The sequence below is a fragment of the Ambystoma mexicanum genome, chromosome 6q (assembly GCF_040938575.1).
Source record: "Ambystoma mexicanum isolate Mex_15411 chromosome 6q, UKY_AmexF1_1, whole genome shotgun sequence".
Lineage (NCBI taxonomy): Eukaryota > Metazoa > Chordata > Amphibia > Caudata > Ambystomatidae > Ambystoma > Ambystoma mexicanum.
In genome coordinates, this window is record NC_090937.1 from 1,340,301,042 (window position 1) to 1,340,324,631 (window position 23,590).

General features: G+C 41.1%; 1 protein-coding gene across 2 annotated transcripts in view; it reads left to right on the forward strand.

The window, feature by feature from the left end:
* SLC2A9 (solute carrier family 2 member 9) overlaps positions 1-23,590 on the forward strand; it is a 2,089,749-nt gene that overhangs the window by 1,597,162 nt on the left and 468,997 nt on the right. For both annotated transcript variants that reach the window (XM_069631955.1, XM_069631956.1), the window contains exon 10: positions 6,736-6,837. In XM_069631955.1, the coding sequence (XP_069488056.1) occupies positions 6,736-6,837 (102 nt within the window). The remainder of the gene's footprint in view (positions 1-6,735; positions 6,838-23,590) is intronic.

Here is a 23,590-nt window from a genome sequence, read left to right on the forward strand (position 1 = left end):
ATTCTGAATACTCACAAGGCATAGTAGGTTCGTCCTTCCTACTTTTTCCTCCACTGCTCTTATTAAATATTGGGCCTCATTACGAGTATGGCGGTAGGGGGTTTAACGGCACCAGTAAGGATGCCAGTGCCGTTAACCCCTAACCGCCGCATTCCGAGGTTCCTTAGAGGGTCCCACTAGGGCTGGCTGGTTTTACCAGCCGCCCTTAGCGGGACCAGATAAGGGACCAGGAAGCTAATAATGGACCCCTTCCCCATTCCCATTGAGCCCTATGGGGGCTCAATGGGAATGGGGAATGATTTTCAGAATGGGGACTTACCGGGTCCTCCAAGGTTGGAATGACCCGGTAAGTCCCCATTCTGACTACCCAGACTCGGACACGGGCTTGGAGGCTGCCATGGTGCTAATAGCTAATAGCACCATGGCTGCCTCCAACCTCTTAATGAGGCCCATTGTGTTATGTAATGTATTTGACTCCCTTGTTCCCTCCTCTTGCCCTGTGGACACTTTGAAACAGTAGTTTACTTGTTGTTTAAGTGCCTAACAAGCAAACGATACAAAAATGTAACAAAACATAATGAACATCGAATGTACCATGTCTCTAATATACCCATAGCAGAACACATTATGTTATATAGGGAAGAGGTGGAGAGAGAAAGATAGAGAGATGGAGACAGTGGTATAGGACAAGAGAAAGAGACAGTGGAAAATAGAGAGAGGGAGAGAGATCGAGAGCGAGAGAGCGACAGAGAGGGGGAGAGTAATAGAGATAGAGAAAGAGGGCCATATGCATGGTATATTTACCAGTAAAGAGTGGAGGATAGGAGGATTACCAGCTGGATAGCACATTTCTTGCCATAGCCAAGGATCATTTTTCCATACCCTGCTGGTCTGACAGATGTTTTTCTGGCACGTTTGTACCAGCTACACTTTCCACTTCGGCGATGTGAGTAACTGTATAACATCTTGATGATCAATTTGAACTTTGGAATTTCGATTTTAGGGTCAGAGTCAGGGTCTTGTAAAATGTCTTTGCTCTATTGATCGGGGCATAGTCAAGTACCGAGAGCAACAATGGAACAGTGGATGTTTCAGGGCTTTTAAAGCACAGCCTGACATTAGTCCTGGCTGCAAATGCATCCGTGCGTGGCATCACCACACACTTGGGTAAAGCTGAATTGAGATTCGAACAGGCGGGGGGGGGGGGTGTTTGGTTCAAAGTGAGAAATAGCTGTGCAGAAAATGCATCCTGCTTATCCGTGTCCTGAGTCTATCCTACTGCATGATACAGTAGATCTATATGTACTGTCCTCATTCTGTAACTAAATCCATGAGCTCTAGTCTACAGTATCCTCCCTGTGATATTTAATATTGGTTCTGTTTTCAGTATGAGAGAACAGGTTGTAACTGGGATGATCGTCGGGTGGTGGAAGGACAGAGATCTTGGACCCCTTCATTTTTTTTGGTTTGGGCCCTAATGTGCTTGTTCCTTGGCAAGTGAGACTGTGGCTATCAGTTTTGTCTATTGCAAGAGAGCGAGGCATTTCACTATGCCTTCTTGCCCAACAAAGGACAAAGCCCATTCAGTATGCCGACTGAATCTTTATGATACAGAATTGCAGCTGACATGGTCCAAATGGCTAGGCAGCGGGGACGGGGGTTGGGGGGGACTAAGAGTAGGGTGCTGCTCCTCAACCTTCATTAATCTTCATTATGTATAGAAACAAGAATGTCATTTTTATCATTTTGGACCACATTAGATCTGTATTGCAGAGAGCAAAGACAGTTTTCATTTGGAGTCCCTAATTTTGCACAAGCGTGGTCTGGAATTCAACATTTTAACCCATTATTTCATGTTAATGTTTATGAATTAACACTGCGCTTGGGACAGACTAAACTGCATATAGGTGCAGATGGAAGACAACATATAGAAATGAACAACAGAGCAACCAGCGCAAAAAACGAAAGAAAGGAATCCAGGAACTGGGACATCATTTCACTAAAATGCCAGGCATGGCGGAAGTGACATCACATGACCCTTGACCCCTGATGACATCACAGAAAGTGATGCAATGTGACCCCGCCCCCAAGTGATACATAGGAAATTGATAGCAAATGACCTTCAGATTTTTTAGATGCATCTAGCACCCATGTTTCCAGGTGCTCTCATTTGAGCCAGATATGTGAACTGAGGCACAGAAGGAGGCATGATTTGTTCATGATTACATATTTGGTGAATGCCATTTTGCAGATTCGACGTGGGGTCAATATGTAAAACATACATAATGCAGTATTTCTAACATGGTAACCAAAATCTGTAACGCAAGCTACAGCTAGTGTATGAAACATCTATAGATCAATGGGCACAGAAGTACGTGTTATCTGTGGCGTTGCTGTGTTGAAAACAGCACTGACCTGGGGAGGCGTGCGCTGCAATTTAACCAGGAGAAAAATGCTGCTCGAACAATGCCTGAAAATGAAATCATTGACCAGGATTTAGCACCAACAAAATGTTCTGGTTATAAATCTATATATGATTCAGCTACCACTACGATAGAAGAAACCTACTAGGCTGGTCTGCGTGCACAGAGGCGAGTGCACCTGAAAATGTTATCTTTGCTGCAGTATAATACCTGGGAACATTTCTTTCCACATACCCAAGAGCCCCACACAGTTTTTATTATCTAAGCATAATACTGGGTGCCAGAAGACTTAAAAAAAAAAAAACCTTTTAATGTAATATCATTGCTGCACACATAAATTCATAGCACCACACAGTTATTTAAAATTGAAAACACCCACAATTTGCTTCTCACCCGGGACTTACTGGCAGACTTCAAGGCGTGCACTGCACACTACCCCTTTATCAGACCCACTGGTGCCCAATGTCATAGCACAAAATCTGGCAGCTCCTCTGCGAGCCATGCTGTGGGGGCCTCCCAAGCTCCTTAACAAAGCACAGGGCACGCTACAGCCCGGCCGGTCCGGACCACCATGTGTGCAGAATGTCCATGATGATTATGCTACTGCAGGGGCATGCACTACTTCAAGTAAAAGAAGTACATATGCTTTTCAATCAAAGCTTACATCTTTAATGTAACATTGAGCGAAGGTGGCAGAGCCTGGTCCACAAATATACCAGCCACCAATGGTGGCTGGTGAGTTGTTTTTTTGGAGGGTGTAAATATTTGCCACAAGTATGTGATTGCGACTGAGCATAGCGAGGGAGCCCGAATAAACCAAAATGGGTTGGGGGAGGTCTGGGGGGATTCTTCTCCATCCCCAGAGAAAATGTTTTGAATAATGGGTTAAAATGGTGCATTACAAAGCACACTTTCAGGGAAAATTTGGGTAGAAGGCTAACAATGTGGGTAAAAGGCCAATTATCGGTTCTGTAGGGTGTACAGTAAATCATGAAAAAATTACAATAGACACAAGTCACCAAAAGTGCACAGGGCATTTCCCAATGCATTATCATGCTGGTTCCTGCAATGTATGCCAGTATAAAAATAATTTGTATGCTGGCTGTGCACATACATTTTCTTGCTTGCTCCACCAACATATGCTAGTATTCCCATATAAGACCATACTAATATTCGCTTTAAGAAGTTTTTCTGTAGTATAATTACTGGCACTGGGCACAAAACTGGCTTTGGCAATATATGCCAGTGCTCCTATGTAAGTACACACTGCCCTTGGTTTGGCCATTAAAAGTGACATGTCACAATAGGAAAACCTGTCCAAACTGGTTCCAATGGAAGCCAGTCTAGACCCATAAGAGCACTTATCTTGCTTGATTCATCATAGATTCTCAGTTAATAAAAAGTAATGCTACAGTGACGAATATACAGGCCGCTACGCCAACACATCAGTCTAGCGAGGTAACACTACTTATCATGCTTGACTTTTTAAATATGCAGAGTAATAAATGTCATGCCACGATAAACAATGGCAGTCTAGCCAAGGAATGGCACACATGAACTTGCATTTGCTCACAAATACCAGTAAAACATGCAAGGTCAATAAAGGATGTGGTAAAAATGCTCAGTGATCCCCAGTCTCCCAGGGCCTTACACACACATGCATCCCCTTTCACCCACCTGTCACTCGCCCATACATCTCCTCTCGCACTCACTCACACTGGATTCACCACACAGGCATACACCGGACCCCACCCAGAATATTCAAACACACACTACCACATGTATGCCCATTCACCCACCAGTCACTCACTCACACCTCTTACATTCACTCATTGTCTTCTCTACAGGGGCACACACCCACCCAGAACATTCAAAAACATACCATCACATTCATAATCATTCACTCACCAGTCACTCAATCATACACCTTTTCTTACCCCCACCCATTGCATTTTCTACACAGGCGACAGGCGTGCCCCCCCCCCCACCCAGAACATTCAAAACACACCATCACCTTCATATTCATTCACCCACCAGTCACTCACACACACACATATTCTCTTACATCAACTCATTGCATTCTCTACACAGGCACACACCCATCCACTCATTGCATTCTCTGCACAGGCACACATCCACCCACCCAGAACATTCAAAAACACACATCACATCACTTCTCATTCACCCACCAGTCACTCGCAAATTCCCTTAAATCATCTCGGTGCATTCTCTACACAGGCACACACACCCACCCCCAGAACATTCAAAAACATATATCACATCACTTCTCATTCACCCACCAGGAACTCACACCTTCTCTTCCATCCACTCATTTCATTCTCTACACAGGCAAACACCCACCCACCAAGAGCATTCATAAATACACATCAAATCACGTATCATTCACCCACCAGTCACTCTCACATTCTCTTACATCCACTCATTGCATTCTGTACACATGCACTCACCCACCCACTCACCCACCCAGAACATTCAAAAACACACATCATATCACTTCTCATTTACCCACCAGTCACTCACACTTTCTCTTGAATCCATCATTACTTTTTCTACACAGGCACACACTCACCCGCCAGAACATTCAATAACACACATTACATCACTTCTCATTCACCCACCAGTCACTCACACCTTCTATTACATCCAATCATTACATTCTCTGCACGCGCACACACCCACCCACCCACCCAGAACATTCAAAAACACTCATCACATCACTTCTCATTCACCGACCAGTCACTCACACTTTCTATTGAAACCACTCATTACATTCTCTACACATGCACACACCCACCCACCCAAAACATTCAAAAACACACATCACATCACTTCTCATTCACCCACCAGTCACTCACACTTTCTATTGAAACCACGCATTACATTCTCTACACAGACACACACCCACCCAACCAGAACATTCAAAAACACACATTACATCACTTCTCATTCACCCACCAGTCGCTCACACCTTCTCTTCCATCCACTCATTGCACTCTCTACACAGGCAAACACCCACCTATCCAGAACATTCAAAAACATACATCACATCACTTCTCATTTACCCAGTAGTCACTCACACCATTGCATTCTCTACAAAGGCACACATCCACACACCTAGCACATTCAAAAATGCACATCAGATCACATCACTTATCATTCACCTACCAGTCACTCATAACTTCTCTTACATCCACTCATTGCATTCTCTACACAGGCACACCCACCCACCCAGAACACTCAAAAACACACATCACTTCTCATTCACCCACCAGTTACTCACACCTTCTCTTACATCCACTCATTTCATTCTCTACACAGGCACACACCCACCCACCCAGAACACTCGAAAACACACACCACATCCCATCTCATTCACCCACACACCAGTCACTCAAATCTGCTCTTACATCCACATATTACATTGTCTACACAGGCACACACTCACCCACCCACCCAGAACATTCAAAAGCATACACCACTCAAATCTCATTCACCTACCATTCACATGCATATATCTGATACGCACTTCACACATGCAAAACACATCATATTGAAAAAACAAGCCTTCTTACCTTTTTCTTGCAGTTCGGTACATCCTTCCAGATCTCCTCCATGCTGCTCAAAAACAGGACCCAGGAAGCGAGAGCTTCCTGGTTCCTGCATGTAAGCTGCAAGGAAGCGAGGAAGAAGGGGTTGGAGCTGAATGTGGCATGTGACATGTGCCACATGTCAAGGCCAGCTCCAACCCCTACTGAGTGCCTCCCCGGCCCAGCCTTAACCCTGATGGCTGAGGACTGGGCCTGCTACACCAGGAGCACCGATTATTTTGGGGGGCAAAAATAATTTCTTTTTTCCCCCACAAAAAAGATGTTTTCTCTAAAGTTGGAGTCGCAAGGGAGTCCCGTGGGTTGCAACTGTGGCCCCCATGGGTGTCAGTCGCGACCCCTGGCGACCACCAAATGACGTCCCTGTTCAGGGAACATAAGGAAAAAGGGAGAGACTTCCACAAGGATCGACCACCTCTGGTTTTGAATTTGGAGGGAGGGAAGACCAGAACCTGACTATGAATGGCCCATAATGGTCTATTTGGCGAGAAAGAACAGGCAATTGTGGATTGATGCAAATCCATGCAAGCACTTAAAAATGAAGCACAATAGCTTAACATGAATCACCTGTTTAGTAGGGTGATTTCAATTTTAGTGTGAGCCAATTATTTAAATAAAACACAATGTGAATGATACATAATCGCGCCTCTTCAGGAAAATAATGTTTTTTTATTTTTTTTTAACAGGGGCTCACTATTGAACGACTTGGACGTAGACCACTTCTGATTGGAGGGTTTGGGTTGATGGCACTCTTCTTTGCAGTTCTTACTGCGTGCCTGACTCTACAGGTAAGGAGTGCCTGCGATGCATTATTGAAATCAATATCTCATCTGTCATATTTTGATCACCTTCCTGCCTGAGATCGGCTTTGAATGTATTGTCTATGTGACCTTGTTCATCACTAAAGCTGTAAACAATTCTAAGAAATAAATGCATTAACGTGCATTTGAAAGCAAGCTATTCAGATGACACTGTGCATTTTCCTGCAGGACCCTGCTATATTTCTTTTAGTGCATAGCCTTGAATATATTTAATTCCTTGCCACACATTTCATAATTGAAATATTTCAGAGCTATTACTTAAACAGACAATGCATACCTGTCCACATTACTGCACAACCAATATTTTGTAAAGCCTATTTCGCAGGCAAAATTGTTAAGGACTTATTAGGCATGTTAAAGTTCCCATGGACGAAAGAACAAAAGAAGAATTGAGAAATGGAATGATGATTTACTAGTTTCCATTTTTATTTTGTTGTATTATATGAGTGCTAGATCACTGTAGCACTGATTAACCTGAATATGTATAACTGCTAAACCTACGCAAACAGTGCTGGCAACTTTACTTTGTAAATACAAACGATCCTCGTGTTTTGATCTGGGGGTTACCCCTTTCATGGTTTCTATAGTACTTTCAAAAATCATTGTAGATGCAGGACCTGAGGTGTATTCCTTTTCTTTGACACATAATGTTTTAGAGACTTCCACAACTTGTTAAAATAACACTAGCATGATAACCCAAATTGTCCCTGTGCCATTGGTACTTATACAGAGAACTGTGCAGAGTGGGGCAATGGATTATCCATGGAGGCAGGGGACATTGACACTGGTGTGCAATCCACTGACTATGGAGGTGATGTAAAGAAAAGCTTCTGATCAGCAACAAATGTGCTAAAATGTACTTATACTATGCCAGACATACAATCTCACTTGTTCCGCAACCAATGTAGTGCATATTGTGACAGGTGCATTTTTAGTAGTGTGATGAAGGCAACAACTCCAACACACTTCCACAGCCTTCAACACACAGCTAAATTAATTAAGGCATGCACGTATACATCATGACTGTAAAGCCAAAATCCATGCAGTTTGGGGAAGCAGAACTGGAAGCAATTTCATGGCAACTCCAACATCAGAATATCAGAGTGTTTGGTGTTTTGATCACGGAATCACTGTGCACAATATACAGGATATGTTAATCAGCTTAGTAGACAATAGGGACACTATCTCCACCACACTCTGTACCCTCATACTTCTGCCTTCGATCAGCAAACATACATTCCACCAGATGTCATGGCTCCCTATCTTGGCCAAATAACATCGTTCCTTTGAGCACTCTCTTCACCCTCTGCGTATTCCATTGAGAAGGCCACCCAAGACTTTTATCAAGTATGCTGTTGAGCCACCATTATTCCATTAGCCTCCCTCCCACGTCCTCATACTTAGGCTTCCCCTTTCAATCAACACACATGCAAACGTGCAATGCTACATTGCTGGCTCAAATTCCTTTCCTTGTCACACTTAACTGCATAAAAGCAAGCCATTCAGACTCCATCTTTTCCCCTTGACTTTGCCAAGTACAACATCATGACATCTCATCAATTTAACCTTTGCCTGCTATAAAGGGTCCGCCAATCTATACCCTCTTTATTCCACTCGGCATCTGCTTTTGCATATGACTTTGCCTATAAGTTCTCTCAAAAGTCTCTAAAACTCAGAACATGTTCACTAGCCTCCTGTCCCCACCCCTCCTGCTCCTTCTCCTGTTCAGATCCCACTCTTACCTCCTCGACTCTGGCGTACAGTTCTTCCAGTGCCCAGGTTGAACATTCCCCCATTCTCTAGTCTGCCAATCCTTTGTTTGCTCCTGATGATCTCTTTAAACCCGGGACTGTCAAGCAACTGAAACCTCTTAACTGCAAATACCACACCTCTGTCTACAACCTCTCTCCCTCTCTCCTCTGGTATCTTTAACACCTGTAAACTCCTGACTGTGACGCTTACATATTTCATTGCTGTATTTTTTCCCAGCTAGATTTAACCTTTATGAACGCCACACCACACAACAGTTCATACCACTTCATTCCCTATAGTAGCAGCTGGTAAAATAAACTGTATAACTGTATTGTTGCTCTCCAATGCTCGTAACAACGCATCGCTATTGTGCTCACGCACGCCTAGCTTTATAGTTAGAGCAGCGCCTTCTAACTGTATCCCACCTAACTTAATTTGACTAGTGTAACGCTACACTAATTGCTCTAGCCGGCTCTGTCGAAATTGCGTACCCTACTCTGTTTTAGTCGGCAATTGCTGTCTTATCACACCCCATCACAAATACAGCTCTAGCTTATGTTGGTACGTCATTTTACCTTGCAAATGCCGCTTCCAGATACTAATACGGGACTAGCCTATCAGGATATTTTGCTTTAATCCACAATTGTTACCTCCTCCTACCTATGCTTAATTTGGGACTAGCCTACTATGGGACTCTGTGTCAGCCTGTAAGTGTTGTTTTCCTCATGCCAACGGGAATTAGCCTATCAGGATGCCATGTTTAATCTGCAATTGTCATTCTCTCCACCTATGTTAAATTTGGGAATAGCCTATCAGGGAACTTTGTGTTAGCTTACAAATGTATTTTCCACATGTTAATTTGGGACTAGCATTAGGATGTATTGCTTTAATCTGCATTTGTCACTTCCTCCCACTTATGCTAAACTTGGGACCAGTCTACTATGATGCATTCCCCCGCCTGCATTACTGATTATTTCCCCGTTCACGCTCATTCTGGCTAGCATACCTTACTAACTGCTCTCACTTGTTTTACTCGATTAGGCCCGCCTCGACCCACAAATACACAAATACTAGCGGTCCATCAGCCATAACTGTAATTATTTACAACATGCCCATTACAGCCTACAACCTTTGTGCCTTCGGCACAATCATCACACTTCATCTTCTAGTGAGACTCAGTAGGTCATGTCTCCCTGAACTGCGAATCTGCTCAAGTCTGACTAAAAGGCCGCCATCAATCAACATACCCACCATAAGACAATCCTGTCTTTACACAATGAGTCCATTCCTGAGAAAACAGAGTTTGACAGACTTGAGGAATTCCAGACTCTGATCACGATTAACTAAACTCTTTGAACCTTTCACTAGACCTATGCCCTCGGCAAATGAGAAAATGAATCTCCCTACTAGCTGAAACAATAATAGTGCCTATCCCAAGAGCCCCAGTCTAGACCTTCATGCAAATACCAAGTACCATACTATGAAAGTAGGTCCAACCATCAACGCTACCACCACCCACCCTCTTAAAGGAGCGTTAATAAATGCTAGGTCCCTAGTCACCAGTGCTACAGATATCTCTGACCTGATATTGGCAGACAATTTAGACTTTCTTGCCATCACATCATCATGGCTGCATGAAGTGGCAGGTCCCTTGCTTGTGCTCGCAGTTTCCGATGGCTACACAATACTTAGACAGGACAGAGATAAGGCACGAGGCGGAGGCATCACCATTATTTCAAAAGCTAGCCTATCCATGAGACTTGCTCCTTCCCACTCTACCAAATCCTGTGAAGCCCTCTCAGTTAAACTCCCACTGGAAAACTCCCAAACCCTTACTATTCACCTAATCTATAGACCTCCTGGCCCTATTGGGACCTTTGAGGTGGATATTTACACTGTACTGTCCAATAATCTAAAAACGACCTCTAAACTACTACTTTTAGGTGATTTCAATCTGGGCTTCAATGATCCATTAGACAAACATGCAACAGCCATCGCCAACATCTTATCCGGACTTGGCATAAACCAACAAATTAATGAACCTACGCACATTAAAGGGAGAACCTTGGGCTGGGTTGCCAATTATAATTGCACTGCTAACATCAGTGCCATTTCCCCACAACTCTGGATGGACCACTTCCTCTTATCCTTTTCACTTAGAACATCTAGACCTACCCCTTTAGCTAGTCCCACTGCCCCACATTGCCCTACAAGGAACAAAAAGAACATCACAGTGTAGAAAGTCATCCCTGCCATTCTCCCTGTCCTCAACTCGCTCGCTGATAATCTGGATCCAGAAACACTTGTTAATGAATACAACAAAATTATGCTAACCTCACTTGACTCTATTGCCCCAATCAAACTCAACTGAAGAGGAACTGTGAAGCCTCCTGGAGAGCACTCCCTTCAGAAGCCAACAGAACAAAATTAACAGAAATCTCATCACAGTATAAAAAGTAAATTTGTCTCGCTAAACGTAACTCCTACAACGAACGGATCTCTAATGCTAATTATAGTATGAAGGAATTATTCACCATCTTAAAGGAAGTCTCCTATCCCTACCCCTGAAATGTGCACTAAAGATTAAACTTGGTGTTTAGATACACAACAAGCACTATCCAACAAAGTCACCACTCTCCAAAAGAAAATAGCATTAAAGAAAACGCATCCCTTAATCAGCCATCTCACCAGAACAACATTCCTGACCTCCCTATTCTGGAAACTCTATCTGACTCCCGGGCCCGTTTCAACTTTACTAAAACCTCCATCCTCAAGGTAGAAAAAGTTATCCTCTCAATCAAGCCCTCCAACTGCAAGGGAGACCTCTGTTCAGCTCAGCCTGTAAAGGATGCTGCTAGAGATCTCACCCCCTTCATCTCCAAACTTATTAACGCCTCATTTGCATCTGGCACTATCCCCACCAACCTTAAACAATCTTGGGTTCTCGCACTGTTGAAGAAGCAAACTCTTGATCCACTCATACCTACCAACTACCATCTTATTACGAGAGTACCTTTCCTGTTAAAAATATTGGACAAGGTTGCTTACCTACAAATCCAACAATATTTGGAACTTCATAAACTCTTAGGTGCCCGACAGTCAGACTTCCGTCCCCAACACAGAACAGAGACCGCACTTATCGCCCTGAAGTCACACATCAATGAGTTAAGAGATAAAGGGAAAATAGCCCTCCTTCTACTGCTTAACTTCTCAGCTGCATTCATCCTTGTGGACCACAAGGTCCTATGCAACCACCTAGTCTCAGTCGCCCACTTCTCCAAAGAGGCTATAACTTGGATCGAGTAATTCTTGAGTGACAGGACCATGAGGGTCTTCTCCTCCTCAGAAGTGGCTGACCCTATCCTCATAACGTGTGGAGTGTCCCCGGGCTCATCGGTCTCCCCTACACTATACAAGATATTCACTAAGCCCCTCTTCGATGATCTGGACAATCTGGGTATCACCTACACTAATTATACTGATAATACTCAGATTCTCTGATACGCTGAGGTTTTGGCCTTGGGGAATAGAGTGTATCTCATCATCCAGGCATGGATGGCGACCCACTGTCTATGCCTCAATGATGATAAAACTGAGCTCATCATCCTGGGTACCCACACTACCCTCAAGAAACTAGGCCAGGTTTACTCATCCTTCATAATCAATGGTAACCTTATTAAAGTGGCCAAGGAGGTAAAAACCTTTGGTTTTTACCTCGATTCCACCCTCTTCTTTACTAAACAAGTGAACTCCATGGCCTCTGCCACCGCTTATACATGCATGCTCATTAGTACCGGCAAACCGTTCATTTCTGCAGACAATTGCATCATTCTGGCCAGAGCCCTTATACTCTCTAGGCTAGACTATTGTAACGCTCTCTACATTAGTGTCAACAAATCTATCATCCAGAGGATACAAATCCTCCAAAATAATGCCCTAAGAGCAGCCCTTGGTGTGGTCAGAAATGCATGCATATCTGAGATCAGACACCAAAACAATTGGCTCTCAACTCAAAATAAAATTCAACTAAAAACTGCATCTCTCACACGCAAAGCACTGAACAAAGCTGCCCCCAGCTATCTTACGGACAGATTCCACAGGAGAACATCATCCAGCCCGGTGAGACAAATCAATTCCAATTGCCTTGCTATCCCTCGATTTAGGCTCGTAAAGGCTGGGGGCTGTCGCTTTCCTGTAAAAGGGGCCCAACTGTGGAACTCCCTGCCACCCCAAATCAGAGAAGTTCAACCCTTTCAAAACTTTAGGCTTAGTTACATCAACTGGCTCAAGTCTACCGACCTATAAAACCTGACCAGCTTGACTATCACCGGCTATTGTTTCTGTATATTCTGTATATTCACCTCAGTGTATTTATTACATGTACCTGTAACACTGCTGTTTATATTGTGTAGCCATAACCTAAGCTTTGCATATCCTTGTAACTGTTGTGCCCTGATACCCTCTGGTCTGGTGCGCATTATAAATGAATAAACAAACAACAAACAAGCCACATTTCCCATACATAAGGCAGCCATTGTTTTTCATTTAAAGAGAATGTGGCTTACCCCAACCAACCTACCTTCTACTGACCCACTACTAACCTATAATTCTACAGTGTATCATGTTCAACCCCATAACCACTAAGCTGGAAATGCATACAATCAGCAAACCCCTCCAGTCGGGGATATGTTGCCATAACTCTACTAAAATAGTCTAAAAAAAAATATAATTTCACCAACTCTGTATCCTCTCCACTGGTTTCTATACTATTGGCCTACCATCCCTCTTTTTGACTTTCCCCACCTTTGCTTCTAGCAGACTGCCCTTCCCTGGATTGCACTTCTTTTTTTTGGTCACTTCATTTTTATTTCTTGAAATGTAGGAATATCCTCTGCATCCCCTCTATGAGTTTTTGTTATGCAAGTGTCTGCCCTTTCTCCCACGTATCTTCTCTCTAATCCTTCGTGCTCTCTTATTAACGCCAACATCCTCTTCTTTCATTCCTTTTCCTATTGGATGGTGCTTTACACTGCCTTCAGTCATGCCCATTGCATATTTTCGAACACTAACAGGCCACTAACCATGGCCTTCGGCCGTGCCCACTGTATATTTTACAACAATACCAGCTTTTCCCCGTGCCCACTCCATTGTTTAAAACACTACCAGACAACAGGAACGTGCTGAGTTAATCCGGTCCTGAGTTTCTCAATGCACTGAATTTCAAGGGTGTTGTTGCGATACATTTTGTCACCTTCGCTCCACTTTAACTTAAGTTTTTTCACTGAATATATGTATATATATATATATATATCAATATCTATATTGGATATATGAGGCTGACATTAACATTGAAGGAGTTTATATTAGATGTAATTTGAATTCAGCAAATTCTCTTTTAAAATATTCCCTTCTCTACGTTCAAGAATCATTCAGAACAAGATAGAAAGGCTAAATATTGTTCACCAAATTGGACCTAGATAAAACCCACTTATAAACAGGAAAGTGTATTATGTAAGTCAAATTACGGATGAGCTAATTAACACAGATAGCAATACAGCAATGGCTTGGTCCACACACTAGAGGAAAGTTGCGTCAGCTGAGGTAATATATTTTTAAAAGAAATGCTGCAAATTGCACTTACAAATTACATTAATTGGCCAACTAAATGTATTTAAACCGCATAAAATGTGACTTGGGAACAGAGGCTTAGAAAGAACGCGATCCAGCAGCTTGCTGGAAGACAACGTTGTATAGGAGATGAGAGCAGAGCGCTGAACGTCAGCGAAGCAGAGAATGGGTATGAAAAACCATTATTGATAGCCATTTTCTAGAGCCTTATCAAGCACTATTATTTATAGCATCAATGGGCAAATACATTCATATTTTACATGTCTCAAAGAGACAAGGAGGCAGTTGGGAATTTGTATTCAATTTCCCAGTACACTAAATCAGTGCAGAGACAAAAGAAGAATTTAGCCTTTTTATGGGTGTCCTGTAAACTAGATGAATGCAGAGGCAAATAACACGGTGTGCTTTCATTTGATAATCCTGGAAACTAAAAAAGTGCAGAAGCACAGAAAGTGAGCTGCCTTTATTTCATTAATGACATTGAGGAGTTTTTCAGCAGCATGGATTCAGATTTAGCCTTTTAATTAAATGATGTCTATGAAGCAGAAATGATTATTAAAATGAATTGAATTAATTAGCAGAACAATTGCAAACGCTAATGAAAGATAGAAAAAAAAATGACTATTGAAACTGCGGGATCTTTCAATAGGTTGCATCATTCTGGATGTGCCGCTTTATTGCCATGGTTGAATAACATGGGGAAATGCTTTAAATACTGGTTTAAAATGTACACCAACTTGATGTCATTGCAATATTTCAGAAAGGCCAATGTCTGAGGACAAATTGATATTATTTGTTATCAATAGATTACAATATTTGTTTAATAGGATGTTTTAGAACAACTCTCCTATCCTCTCTAGCGATAAGGAACTCTCCAGAGGAAAAAAAACACACTCTGTAGAGATAGAGCACGCTCTCTAGAGACAAAGCTCACTCTCTCCGGTAATAAGAGAAAATAGTCGCTCATCGAAAGGAATACAAGTACGCCCTTAAAGGTAAGAGTGACTATACATTCTAAGATATATTGAAGTGTACAACAGTAGAATATAATCACTAAATAAAACGAGCAACAGTGCTGAAACTACAGCCCTAACTGTAAAGGGGACTGCATTATTTTACCATAGATGTAGGTGCAGATATCTAGAATATAGACACTAGGCATAGGCAACATGGCATCACATTCAGTACATCTTTTGGGAGCTGGCTAATGGCTGACTTTAAAAGCAGTGCTGCAGCCTTATAGTTATTTTACATTGGCAATCATGTCCAGTGAAGAGTTATTTCCATATTGAAAAATAAAGAATTAAACAAAAGATCATAATATAAAATAAATACAACTCAGAGGAGACTTAAACCAAATTATATTTAATATTTATATTTCAATATTAACACCGAATAACTCAGAGGCTTCTCTGGAAATCTGGACAGTGCTTTACATTTGCTGAACTCACACATTATGAGGTGTTGTGATATCATTTGCTGAACTCACACATTATGAGGTTTTGTGATATCATGTTGATACCACCAGATTGATGGCACTCGCATTTAATACCACAGTGAATAGTGCTGTAGCCCGGCACTCTGACCATACACTTGAATGTGGAAAAGGAAACATCACATTCAACGCAGATACAGAATTCAAGGGTTTACCAGCTACAACCAATGTGGAATTGGAACCAAGTTGGTTTTCAGTAGAGATGAAGAAGATTCAGAACTCCCTAGTAAGAGCTATGAAACATGCACTGTCCCATGAGGTGAATAACCTATCACAGAGTCTACTAGATCACACAAACATACATCTGCAGTGATCTGTTTTTACAAAGAAGACAGCGCAATGTCAGGTAAGGAGACCACTCCACTATGAATACTTCTACATATAAAGCTGCACATGTCTGTACTAGAGTAATCCGAAAATGTATCACAAGTCCAGATCAGCGACAACCCCAATCTGTTCCTGTTGCAATGAATTATACAGAGGATTATTCTGGCAAAGCAAATAAGACATACAATCTCCTGGTAAGCAGAAAGCAGGATCTGAAATCATTAAACATAGTGATAGAAATGGTGCCTATGGCTATTCCAACAAAAAAACACCTTTTTTCGACCGAAAAGAAAGACATATTGATTAAATCATTCACTGCTACAGTTCTGAAGATACAGAATAATAAGAATGACTTTTCCAGAAATTGGGTTTATAATAATTACCTCATAGAATGTGCAACTGTATCATTTATAAAAATCAGAAAGAATAAAATGTTCCTACGCAATCTATAATTAGACAACGAATAAGTAAACACTTGCACACGTGTGCTCTAGGACACATGTAAGGCAGACACACAGTAAATTATAAATCCTAAAAATAATGAGATCCAATAAATACATAATTAAAGGACACTGCTTAAATATACCCACCAAATTCATCAAACAGTTTAAGTGCTCCATACATTAAAATAAAGGGTGCATTAAAGCCTCAGCACATTAAACTATATAGGGAGAGACACACCTCCCTCCCCATCCTCCCCATGTATAATTCCAATCTCCAATGCATACTGTTTCCTGCAATATAAAGAACAATTCTAATTTCTGCTCCTAATACTGCTCTGTGCTACTAATATAGAGGATTATAACCGTTCATAAAATGCTGATAAAATGTACAGCTCATGTTTCATCACACATGCTCGCTCACACGTAATTGAAATCACAAAACAGTATGACGATGCTTCATTGAACTACATATTTTGTAATCCTCCATACAAAAATGAGTGTGTTATATTGTAAATACCATAAATTAAAATGTATATTTGCTGCAGATCCTTGTTCATAAAATAATGTGCCTATTAGAGCTGCAGCAGACTAAATACAATTTATAAGGAATAGGTGCAATTTAGCCTTCGAAATAAAAGCTGCATTCATACAATATTGGAAAGCAACGGTAACATGTATATTAAGTGATACATGGATCATCAATCAATTAATAAGTATGCCGTTCAGTAAGCAAAACAGTAAACCCTAGGGCAATTTATTACATGGCTAAAATGTAGTATACACAATTGAAAGTGGCAGAGAAAAGTCAAGCAAACAAACCCAAATTTAAAGAACAAACAATTATTTTCCTCATCCATAAGTACAATGAGAGTTGTTGACTCAGAAACTGAGAAGCGAAAAAACACTGTGGAATTATTTACATTCTTTGCTTGTTAAGACTGGGATAAAGGGTTGCGCCTACATCACAATCAGCTCGGGATACATTGGTTTCCATACTGGTATGGCTGCACTTCCACTTCAAGCAGGACTTCGGCTACTAAAATTCATGTTTTTGCACTTTGATTTTGATCTTGGCATTTACAAACAACTGTGGTGAAATGTTAATAAGATAGTTTGGGTTTAATGTTTAACGCATTATGATGTGAAACATCGTATGTGTTATGAATATTGATTTAGCCTTTTGCATATTGTGAAAATCTCAGTATAAGATATAATTTCACCAAAAAACTGTTCAGCAATTCATATGTAATGTGATATGTCAGTAACCATTTGGAGGGGGGTAATGTTGTTGAAAATGTGTTTTTTTTCTTTCATTGCCATTGCATAATCAATATTTGCTATAACTAATACTTAACACACTTCAAACGTGTTGTTTAAAGTTGTTTTATTGTTTGTCATAGCAGTAAGATTGCATAGGGCCCATTGATGTACTCAAATGTCTTTGTTTGGGTTCAAGATTGATTTTATTTGGTTTTGGGTGGGTCATGAATAAGTATATTTTTTCCGTAGAAATAAGTCTTTGAAGCCCTCCATTCTGCACTTTACCAGCAAGAGGTATACAGAATACCTGAGGGGTTAGAATTATGTACAGCATATAAGAGACACCAAGTAAGCATTTTCACATGAATGGATTGGCAAGTCCTAGTTTAAAGAGTAGGGTTGATATACTTAGCACTTTATTTTAGTGCATAGATACTGGTTTATTTTGCTTATGCATTCAGTGCAGAAAAGTGTAACTTCAGTAGAGCGCCTACATGCATCTTCAAGGGGCTTTATGCATTCACTTCAAACATTAATACCTTTACTATAGCCCTTGGAAAGAGCTTACCTATTAAATGCAATGTGCGCTTGGAGCAGCGGCTTGGTCCCGAAAGCGTGCTTTTGTTGGTTTGGTGTTAATCCATCCAGTAGGTTTTTCAAAATTCGCCAAAAATTAGGTACAAAGAAATGAGTGATACCTGGGTCCGGTTAGCGGATTCACTTCCTGAATTCGGGGTCCGCGGACTCCTCTGGACTAATCATGGTCCACATGATGTCCACGGACATCCTGCGCCCCCACTGATTGGTCAAGTAAAAACGTGAGGTATGTCGAAACCTTTGAAACTGATGCCATTTTGGATCCGCGGACAGCCATCGCTGACCACAGACAGAGTAATGGACAAAAAGTCTGGAAAACACGTTTGAGGTTATTTAGTGGACAAAAGAGGGCCAATAAAGGGTGGGACAGTGCAATAAAGTTGATATGAAGCTGTTCTTATAGGTTATAAATAGAATGCAGGTGTCGCCGAGTCCGCAGACATCGCCACTGACCGCAGACAGCCCAGTGAACAAAATGTCTGGAAAGCATATTTGCGGTTATTTGGTGGCTGAAAGAGGGTCTGAAAACGGTGGTGAAGTGGAATACAGTTGATGTGGAGTTTTTTATGGGTGAAAAAGAGTTTGCAGCTGTCGCTGAGTCCATGATCAATTTTAGTGCCCGCAGACATCATTTGGATGGTAAGGGGTTCTTGATGAGTCTTGTTATTTGAAAGTGTATTGTACGTACTTGTTATATGGTTTAATTATATTATGGTGTTTGTGGCCAGTGGCCAGTATCTTGGGGGCGTGTATAGTAATTATAGGTACATTAGGGGGAGTATACAGTATTTGTAATATGGTGGAATTATACAATTCAAGTGTATATGATATTTATGATTGTCGTACAATTGAGGATAGTGCTTATGGAATAGGTATTTGTTTCTTTATGAAGATAACACATAGGATTATACTTGCAGGTTTACTTAGTTGCAAACAGTAATAAAGCTGGCATCGCTGATTCTTTTTCTGTGAAAAATACACAGTATTATATGTTAAGCAGGATAGTTTAAAAACTTTAATTGCATACAATTTTACATATAGATGTACTTTTATGAGCCTCATAAACAGTACATTCTATGTACTATGTTTGGTACAATATTAGTGTGTGGAACACTGTTGTTGTATTGACATGAAATAATCAATGGGTCATTGGGAAAAAAAATCCATAGAGGGTTAAAAAAATATATTCTAATTGTGTGAGTGTAAGCGTGATAGTATGTTTGGCCTATTCTAACTATATTGGACTTTAGGAGACGTTCTGCAGTAAGAATAACTGTGATGGCATATTTGAAGCGTATAGTAATTCATGGTATTTTAGAAGTAGTTATATACCTGATGACGTATTCCATCTGTTTGGGATTTTAAAAGTACTATTGTAGTATTTTAAATGTAATTAGATACCAGTTGGCATATTTTGTTTATTATACTATAGTTTAGTGAGTACATTTGGGGTGTAGGAATACTAAGGAGCCATTGTTTTATCTGGTATTAATGGTGGCATATTCTAATTATATTGGATTTTAAGTGTATTGCAATGAAGGGTATTTTTTAAGTAGTTAGATACCTGTTGGCGTATTCTAACTATCTTGGCTTTTATCAGTAGTATTGTAGCATTATGGATGTAGTTAGATACCTGTTGTTGTATTCTTACTGTTTAGTGTGCTACATATTAGTGACTAAATTTCAGTTGAAGGAATATTAATTAGGCATTTATTAGATTTGCTAGTAACCTATGTTTTGGAGTAATGGAGGTGTCATTACTTTCAAACCAACCACTTATTTTTTGACATATGCAGTATAGTGGCCTGAAGTGGTTGTAGCGCCAGTGTGGTAGATTATGCCCACTGTTGTGAAGGCTTTCTTGCCAATGGATACTTGACCGTGTGTGAAGCTAGTAAGACTACAGTTGTTTTTGGTATCATCTGCATTGTGCCTTAGAAGAATTAGTATCACATATTGGCCATGTGTGTTTATTTGTATGCTGGAATAATTGACTGAATTACCAAAAGGGTATATAATGCTATGATTTGCATTCCGCAGCAGCTGTTGAAATGAAATTGATTGAGAATTTGGTATGGACACAATCACAAATTGTTCATTGGGGATGTGCTCTTGTTAAACATGGTAGCAGAGAGTGCATGTATGTTTCCACGAGTATATAATCTGGAAAATTTCATTTATATGACGGTCTTTGGTTTCCAGCACTTGTAATAGGTACATTAGGGATCATTGTGGTTCTTCCTGTGTGTTTATGGTGAATTTTATCATTCCTGCAGACTAGTACTATTCTTGCCTTATACCTGAGACACTGTAAGTGCTGTCAGGATTATTTGTGGCATTTCTATGAAGAACGAGCATTTGGAAACAAAACTGGTCTGAGCCGTTTAAGTAAATGGTGTGAACAATTGCTGGCAATTGGAAGAGAAGCTTAATTGTTACATTTTCAAAGCAATTTATTCCAGTTGTGTTGCTGAATTTAAATGGACCAGAGAGTTATAGCTCTGCATCCTTTGATGGGCCTGCAGTTCTTTTTTGAGAAGAGACATTTCTCTCTTTGTCTTCTGATGGAAGTGCAGTTGGGTTTGTACTAGACATTTTTGTGGGTGTATTATTTGATGGAGCAGCAGTTGGTCTTTGTTTCTTTAGCAGTATTGTTGGGAGATCTGTAGAGAAACAGAGGGTGGGTGAGGCGCACACTCTAGTTCCCAGTGTTGAATACCTGCTGCATTTCAAGTTGCTGTTCTCCTCTAAGGATTTTCATGTCTCTAACAATCTTTAGGGAGGCTGTCTTTTCAGGTGTTACAAATTAGTCTCAATTGGTCTCAAGGAATTCTGGTAGCTGTAGTCTGTTTTTAGTAAACAGGAAGCAACGACCCTCCAAAAGCACAATTTTTTTCTGGCGGTGGAAGGGGGGGAACCAATGATGTGGCTCTCCTGGGTAGGGCATGGTGACCCCGGTGCTGCTGCCTCTAACCGCTGCCTTTAAAGCCCGGGACTTCTGAACCAATATGTAAAGAAACAGAGGATGGGTGAGGCGCGCTCTCTAGTTCCAAGTGTTGAACCTGAAGTTGAAAAATTGTGCTACTACAGCTACCAGAATCCTTTGAGGCTTTAATGGAAACTAACAAGCAACACCTGAAAAGGAAAACAACCTCCCTGATGATTGTTTGAGACAAGAAAACGTTTGGAGGAGAAGAAAAACTGAGTTGCAGGTAAACATGACTGGGAACCAGAGTGTGCGCCTCATCCTCTTTTTCTACAAAGTGTTACTAAAGTCCCTGGCTTAAGAGGCAGCAGCACCGGGGTCACCATGCCTTACCAAGGGGAGCCCTAATGATGGTTTCCCCCCTCCCCCTATCAAGGGTAAGATTTGTGCTTTGGAGGGGAGTTGGTTCTTGGTCACCTGAAGTTGAAAATTCGTGCTACTACAGCTACCGGAATCCTTTGAGACTTTAATGGAAACTACAAAGCAACACCTGAAAAGGAAAACAGCCTCCTTGATGATTGTTTGAGACAAGAAAACATTTGGAGGAGGCGACAAACTGAGTTGCAGGTAAACATGACTGGGAACCAGAGTGTGCCCCTCATCCTCTTTTTTCTACAAAGTGTTACTAAAGTCCCGGGTTTAAGAGGCGGCAGCACCGTGGTCACCATGCCTTACCAAGGTTAGACATTATTATGGTTTCCCCCAACCCCCTATCAAGGGTAAGATTTGTGCGTTGGAGGGGAGCTGGTTCCTGGTCACCTGAAGATGAACAATTGTGTTACTACAGCTACCAGAATCCTTTGAGTCTTTAATGGAAACTAACAAGCAACACCTGACAAGGAAAACAGCCTCCCTGATGATTGTTTGTGACAAGAAAACGTTTGGAGGGGAAGACAAACTGAGTTGCAGGGAAACATGACTGGGAACCAGAGTGTGCGCCTCATCTTCTTTTTTCTACAAAGTGTTACTAAAGTCCCAGGCTTAAGAGGCAGCAGCACCGCGGTTACCATGCCTTACCAGGGAGAGCCATAATGATGGTTTTCCCCCCTCTCCCTATCAAGGGTAAGATTTGTGCTTTGGAGGGGAGTTGATCCCTGGTCACGTGAAGTTGAAAAATTGTGCTACTACAGCTACCAGAATCTTTTGAGACTTTAATGGAAACTAACAAGCAACACCTGAAAAGGAAAACAGCCTCCCTGATGATTGCTTGAGACAAGAAAACGTTTGGACAAACTGAGTTGCAGGTAAACATGACTGGGAACCAGAGTGCACGCCTCATCTCTTTTTTCTACAAATTGTTGGGAGATATTTTATAGGTTTTGTTTGTATTTCTTTTCTTTTTTAAGGTTTTACTTTTATGAGGTACAGGATACAAATCTAGATGGGGGTGTACAGTGCACATACTCTGTTGTATTCTAGGATGCAACGAATGTCAGAATTGACTTTGTTTGTATCAAAGTTAACTAGGAATAGAGCATTGAGTGTATGCAAATGCGAACATGCTACGTATCTCATAACTTCTTTAAAGACTGTGCTGCCAATGTCAATCAATGCATGATCTACGGCTAAACCTTGCGATTTGTGAATAGTGACAGCATATGCAAGAGATAGAGAGAATTGTTCTCTGCATACCTAAATGTACACGAAAAGAAGAAGTGCTATTGTGCAGCCTTTTCTTTTAACTTCTGCAAGTTTGTCAAAGTGGATGTTGACAAATTGAATGTTATCATGTGGATATATTTGGAACCAACAACTGAAGCAATTGCTCCATTGACTAAAACCTGTTCTACGTCAAGGTTACTTTTTAGAATTACTGTGCAGTTAGACACAGAGTTAATAATTTTTCTAATAAAGCTTTGTTGGAAATATATTTTTTTAATCTATTTGCTCATGCTGTTACTTGTTAACACATAGGGAGTGTCATGCCGTGCACTTCTAGATTGTCTGTGGAGCTGATATGCAGCATGGGCTGCATTTCTTTTTTCAACATTGTATTATTGAATTAACTACAGCTTGCAAGGGTTGGCATTAAGGATATGCATTTTATATTTTGTTGATTAAATTGTTCCATGACATCAGGAGCCGATATGTTTTGCCCATATAGCTCATGGATTAGTCTAGTATTTAAGGTGGATTATGCATCTTGAGTAGGCAGACCAGTTCTAATGATTTTTAAAATATTAGATTTGGTGAGATCTGCGGACTGATGCTTGTTTTGAGATGTAGCAAACA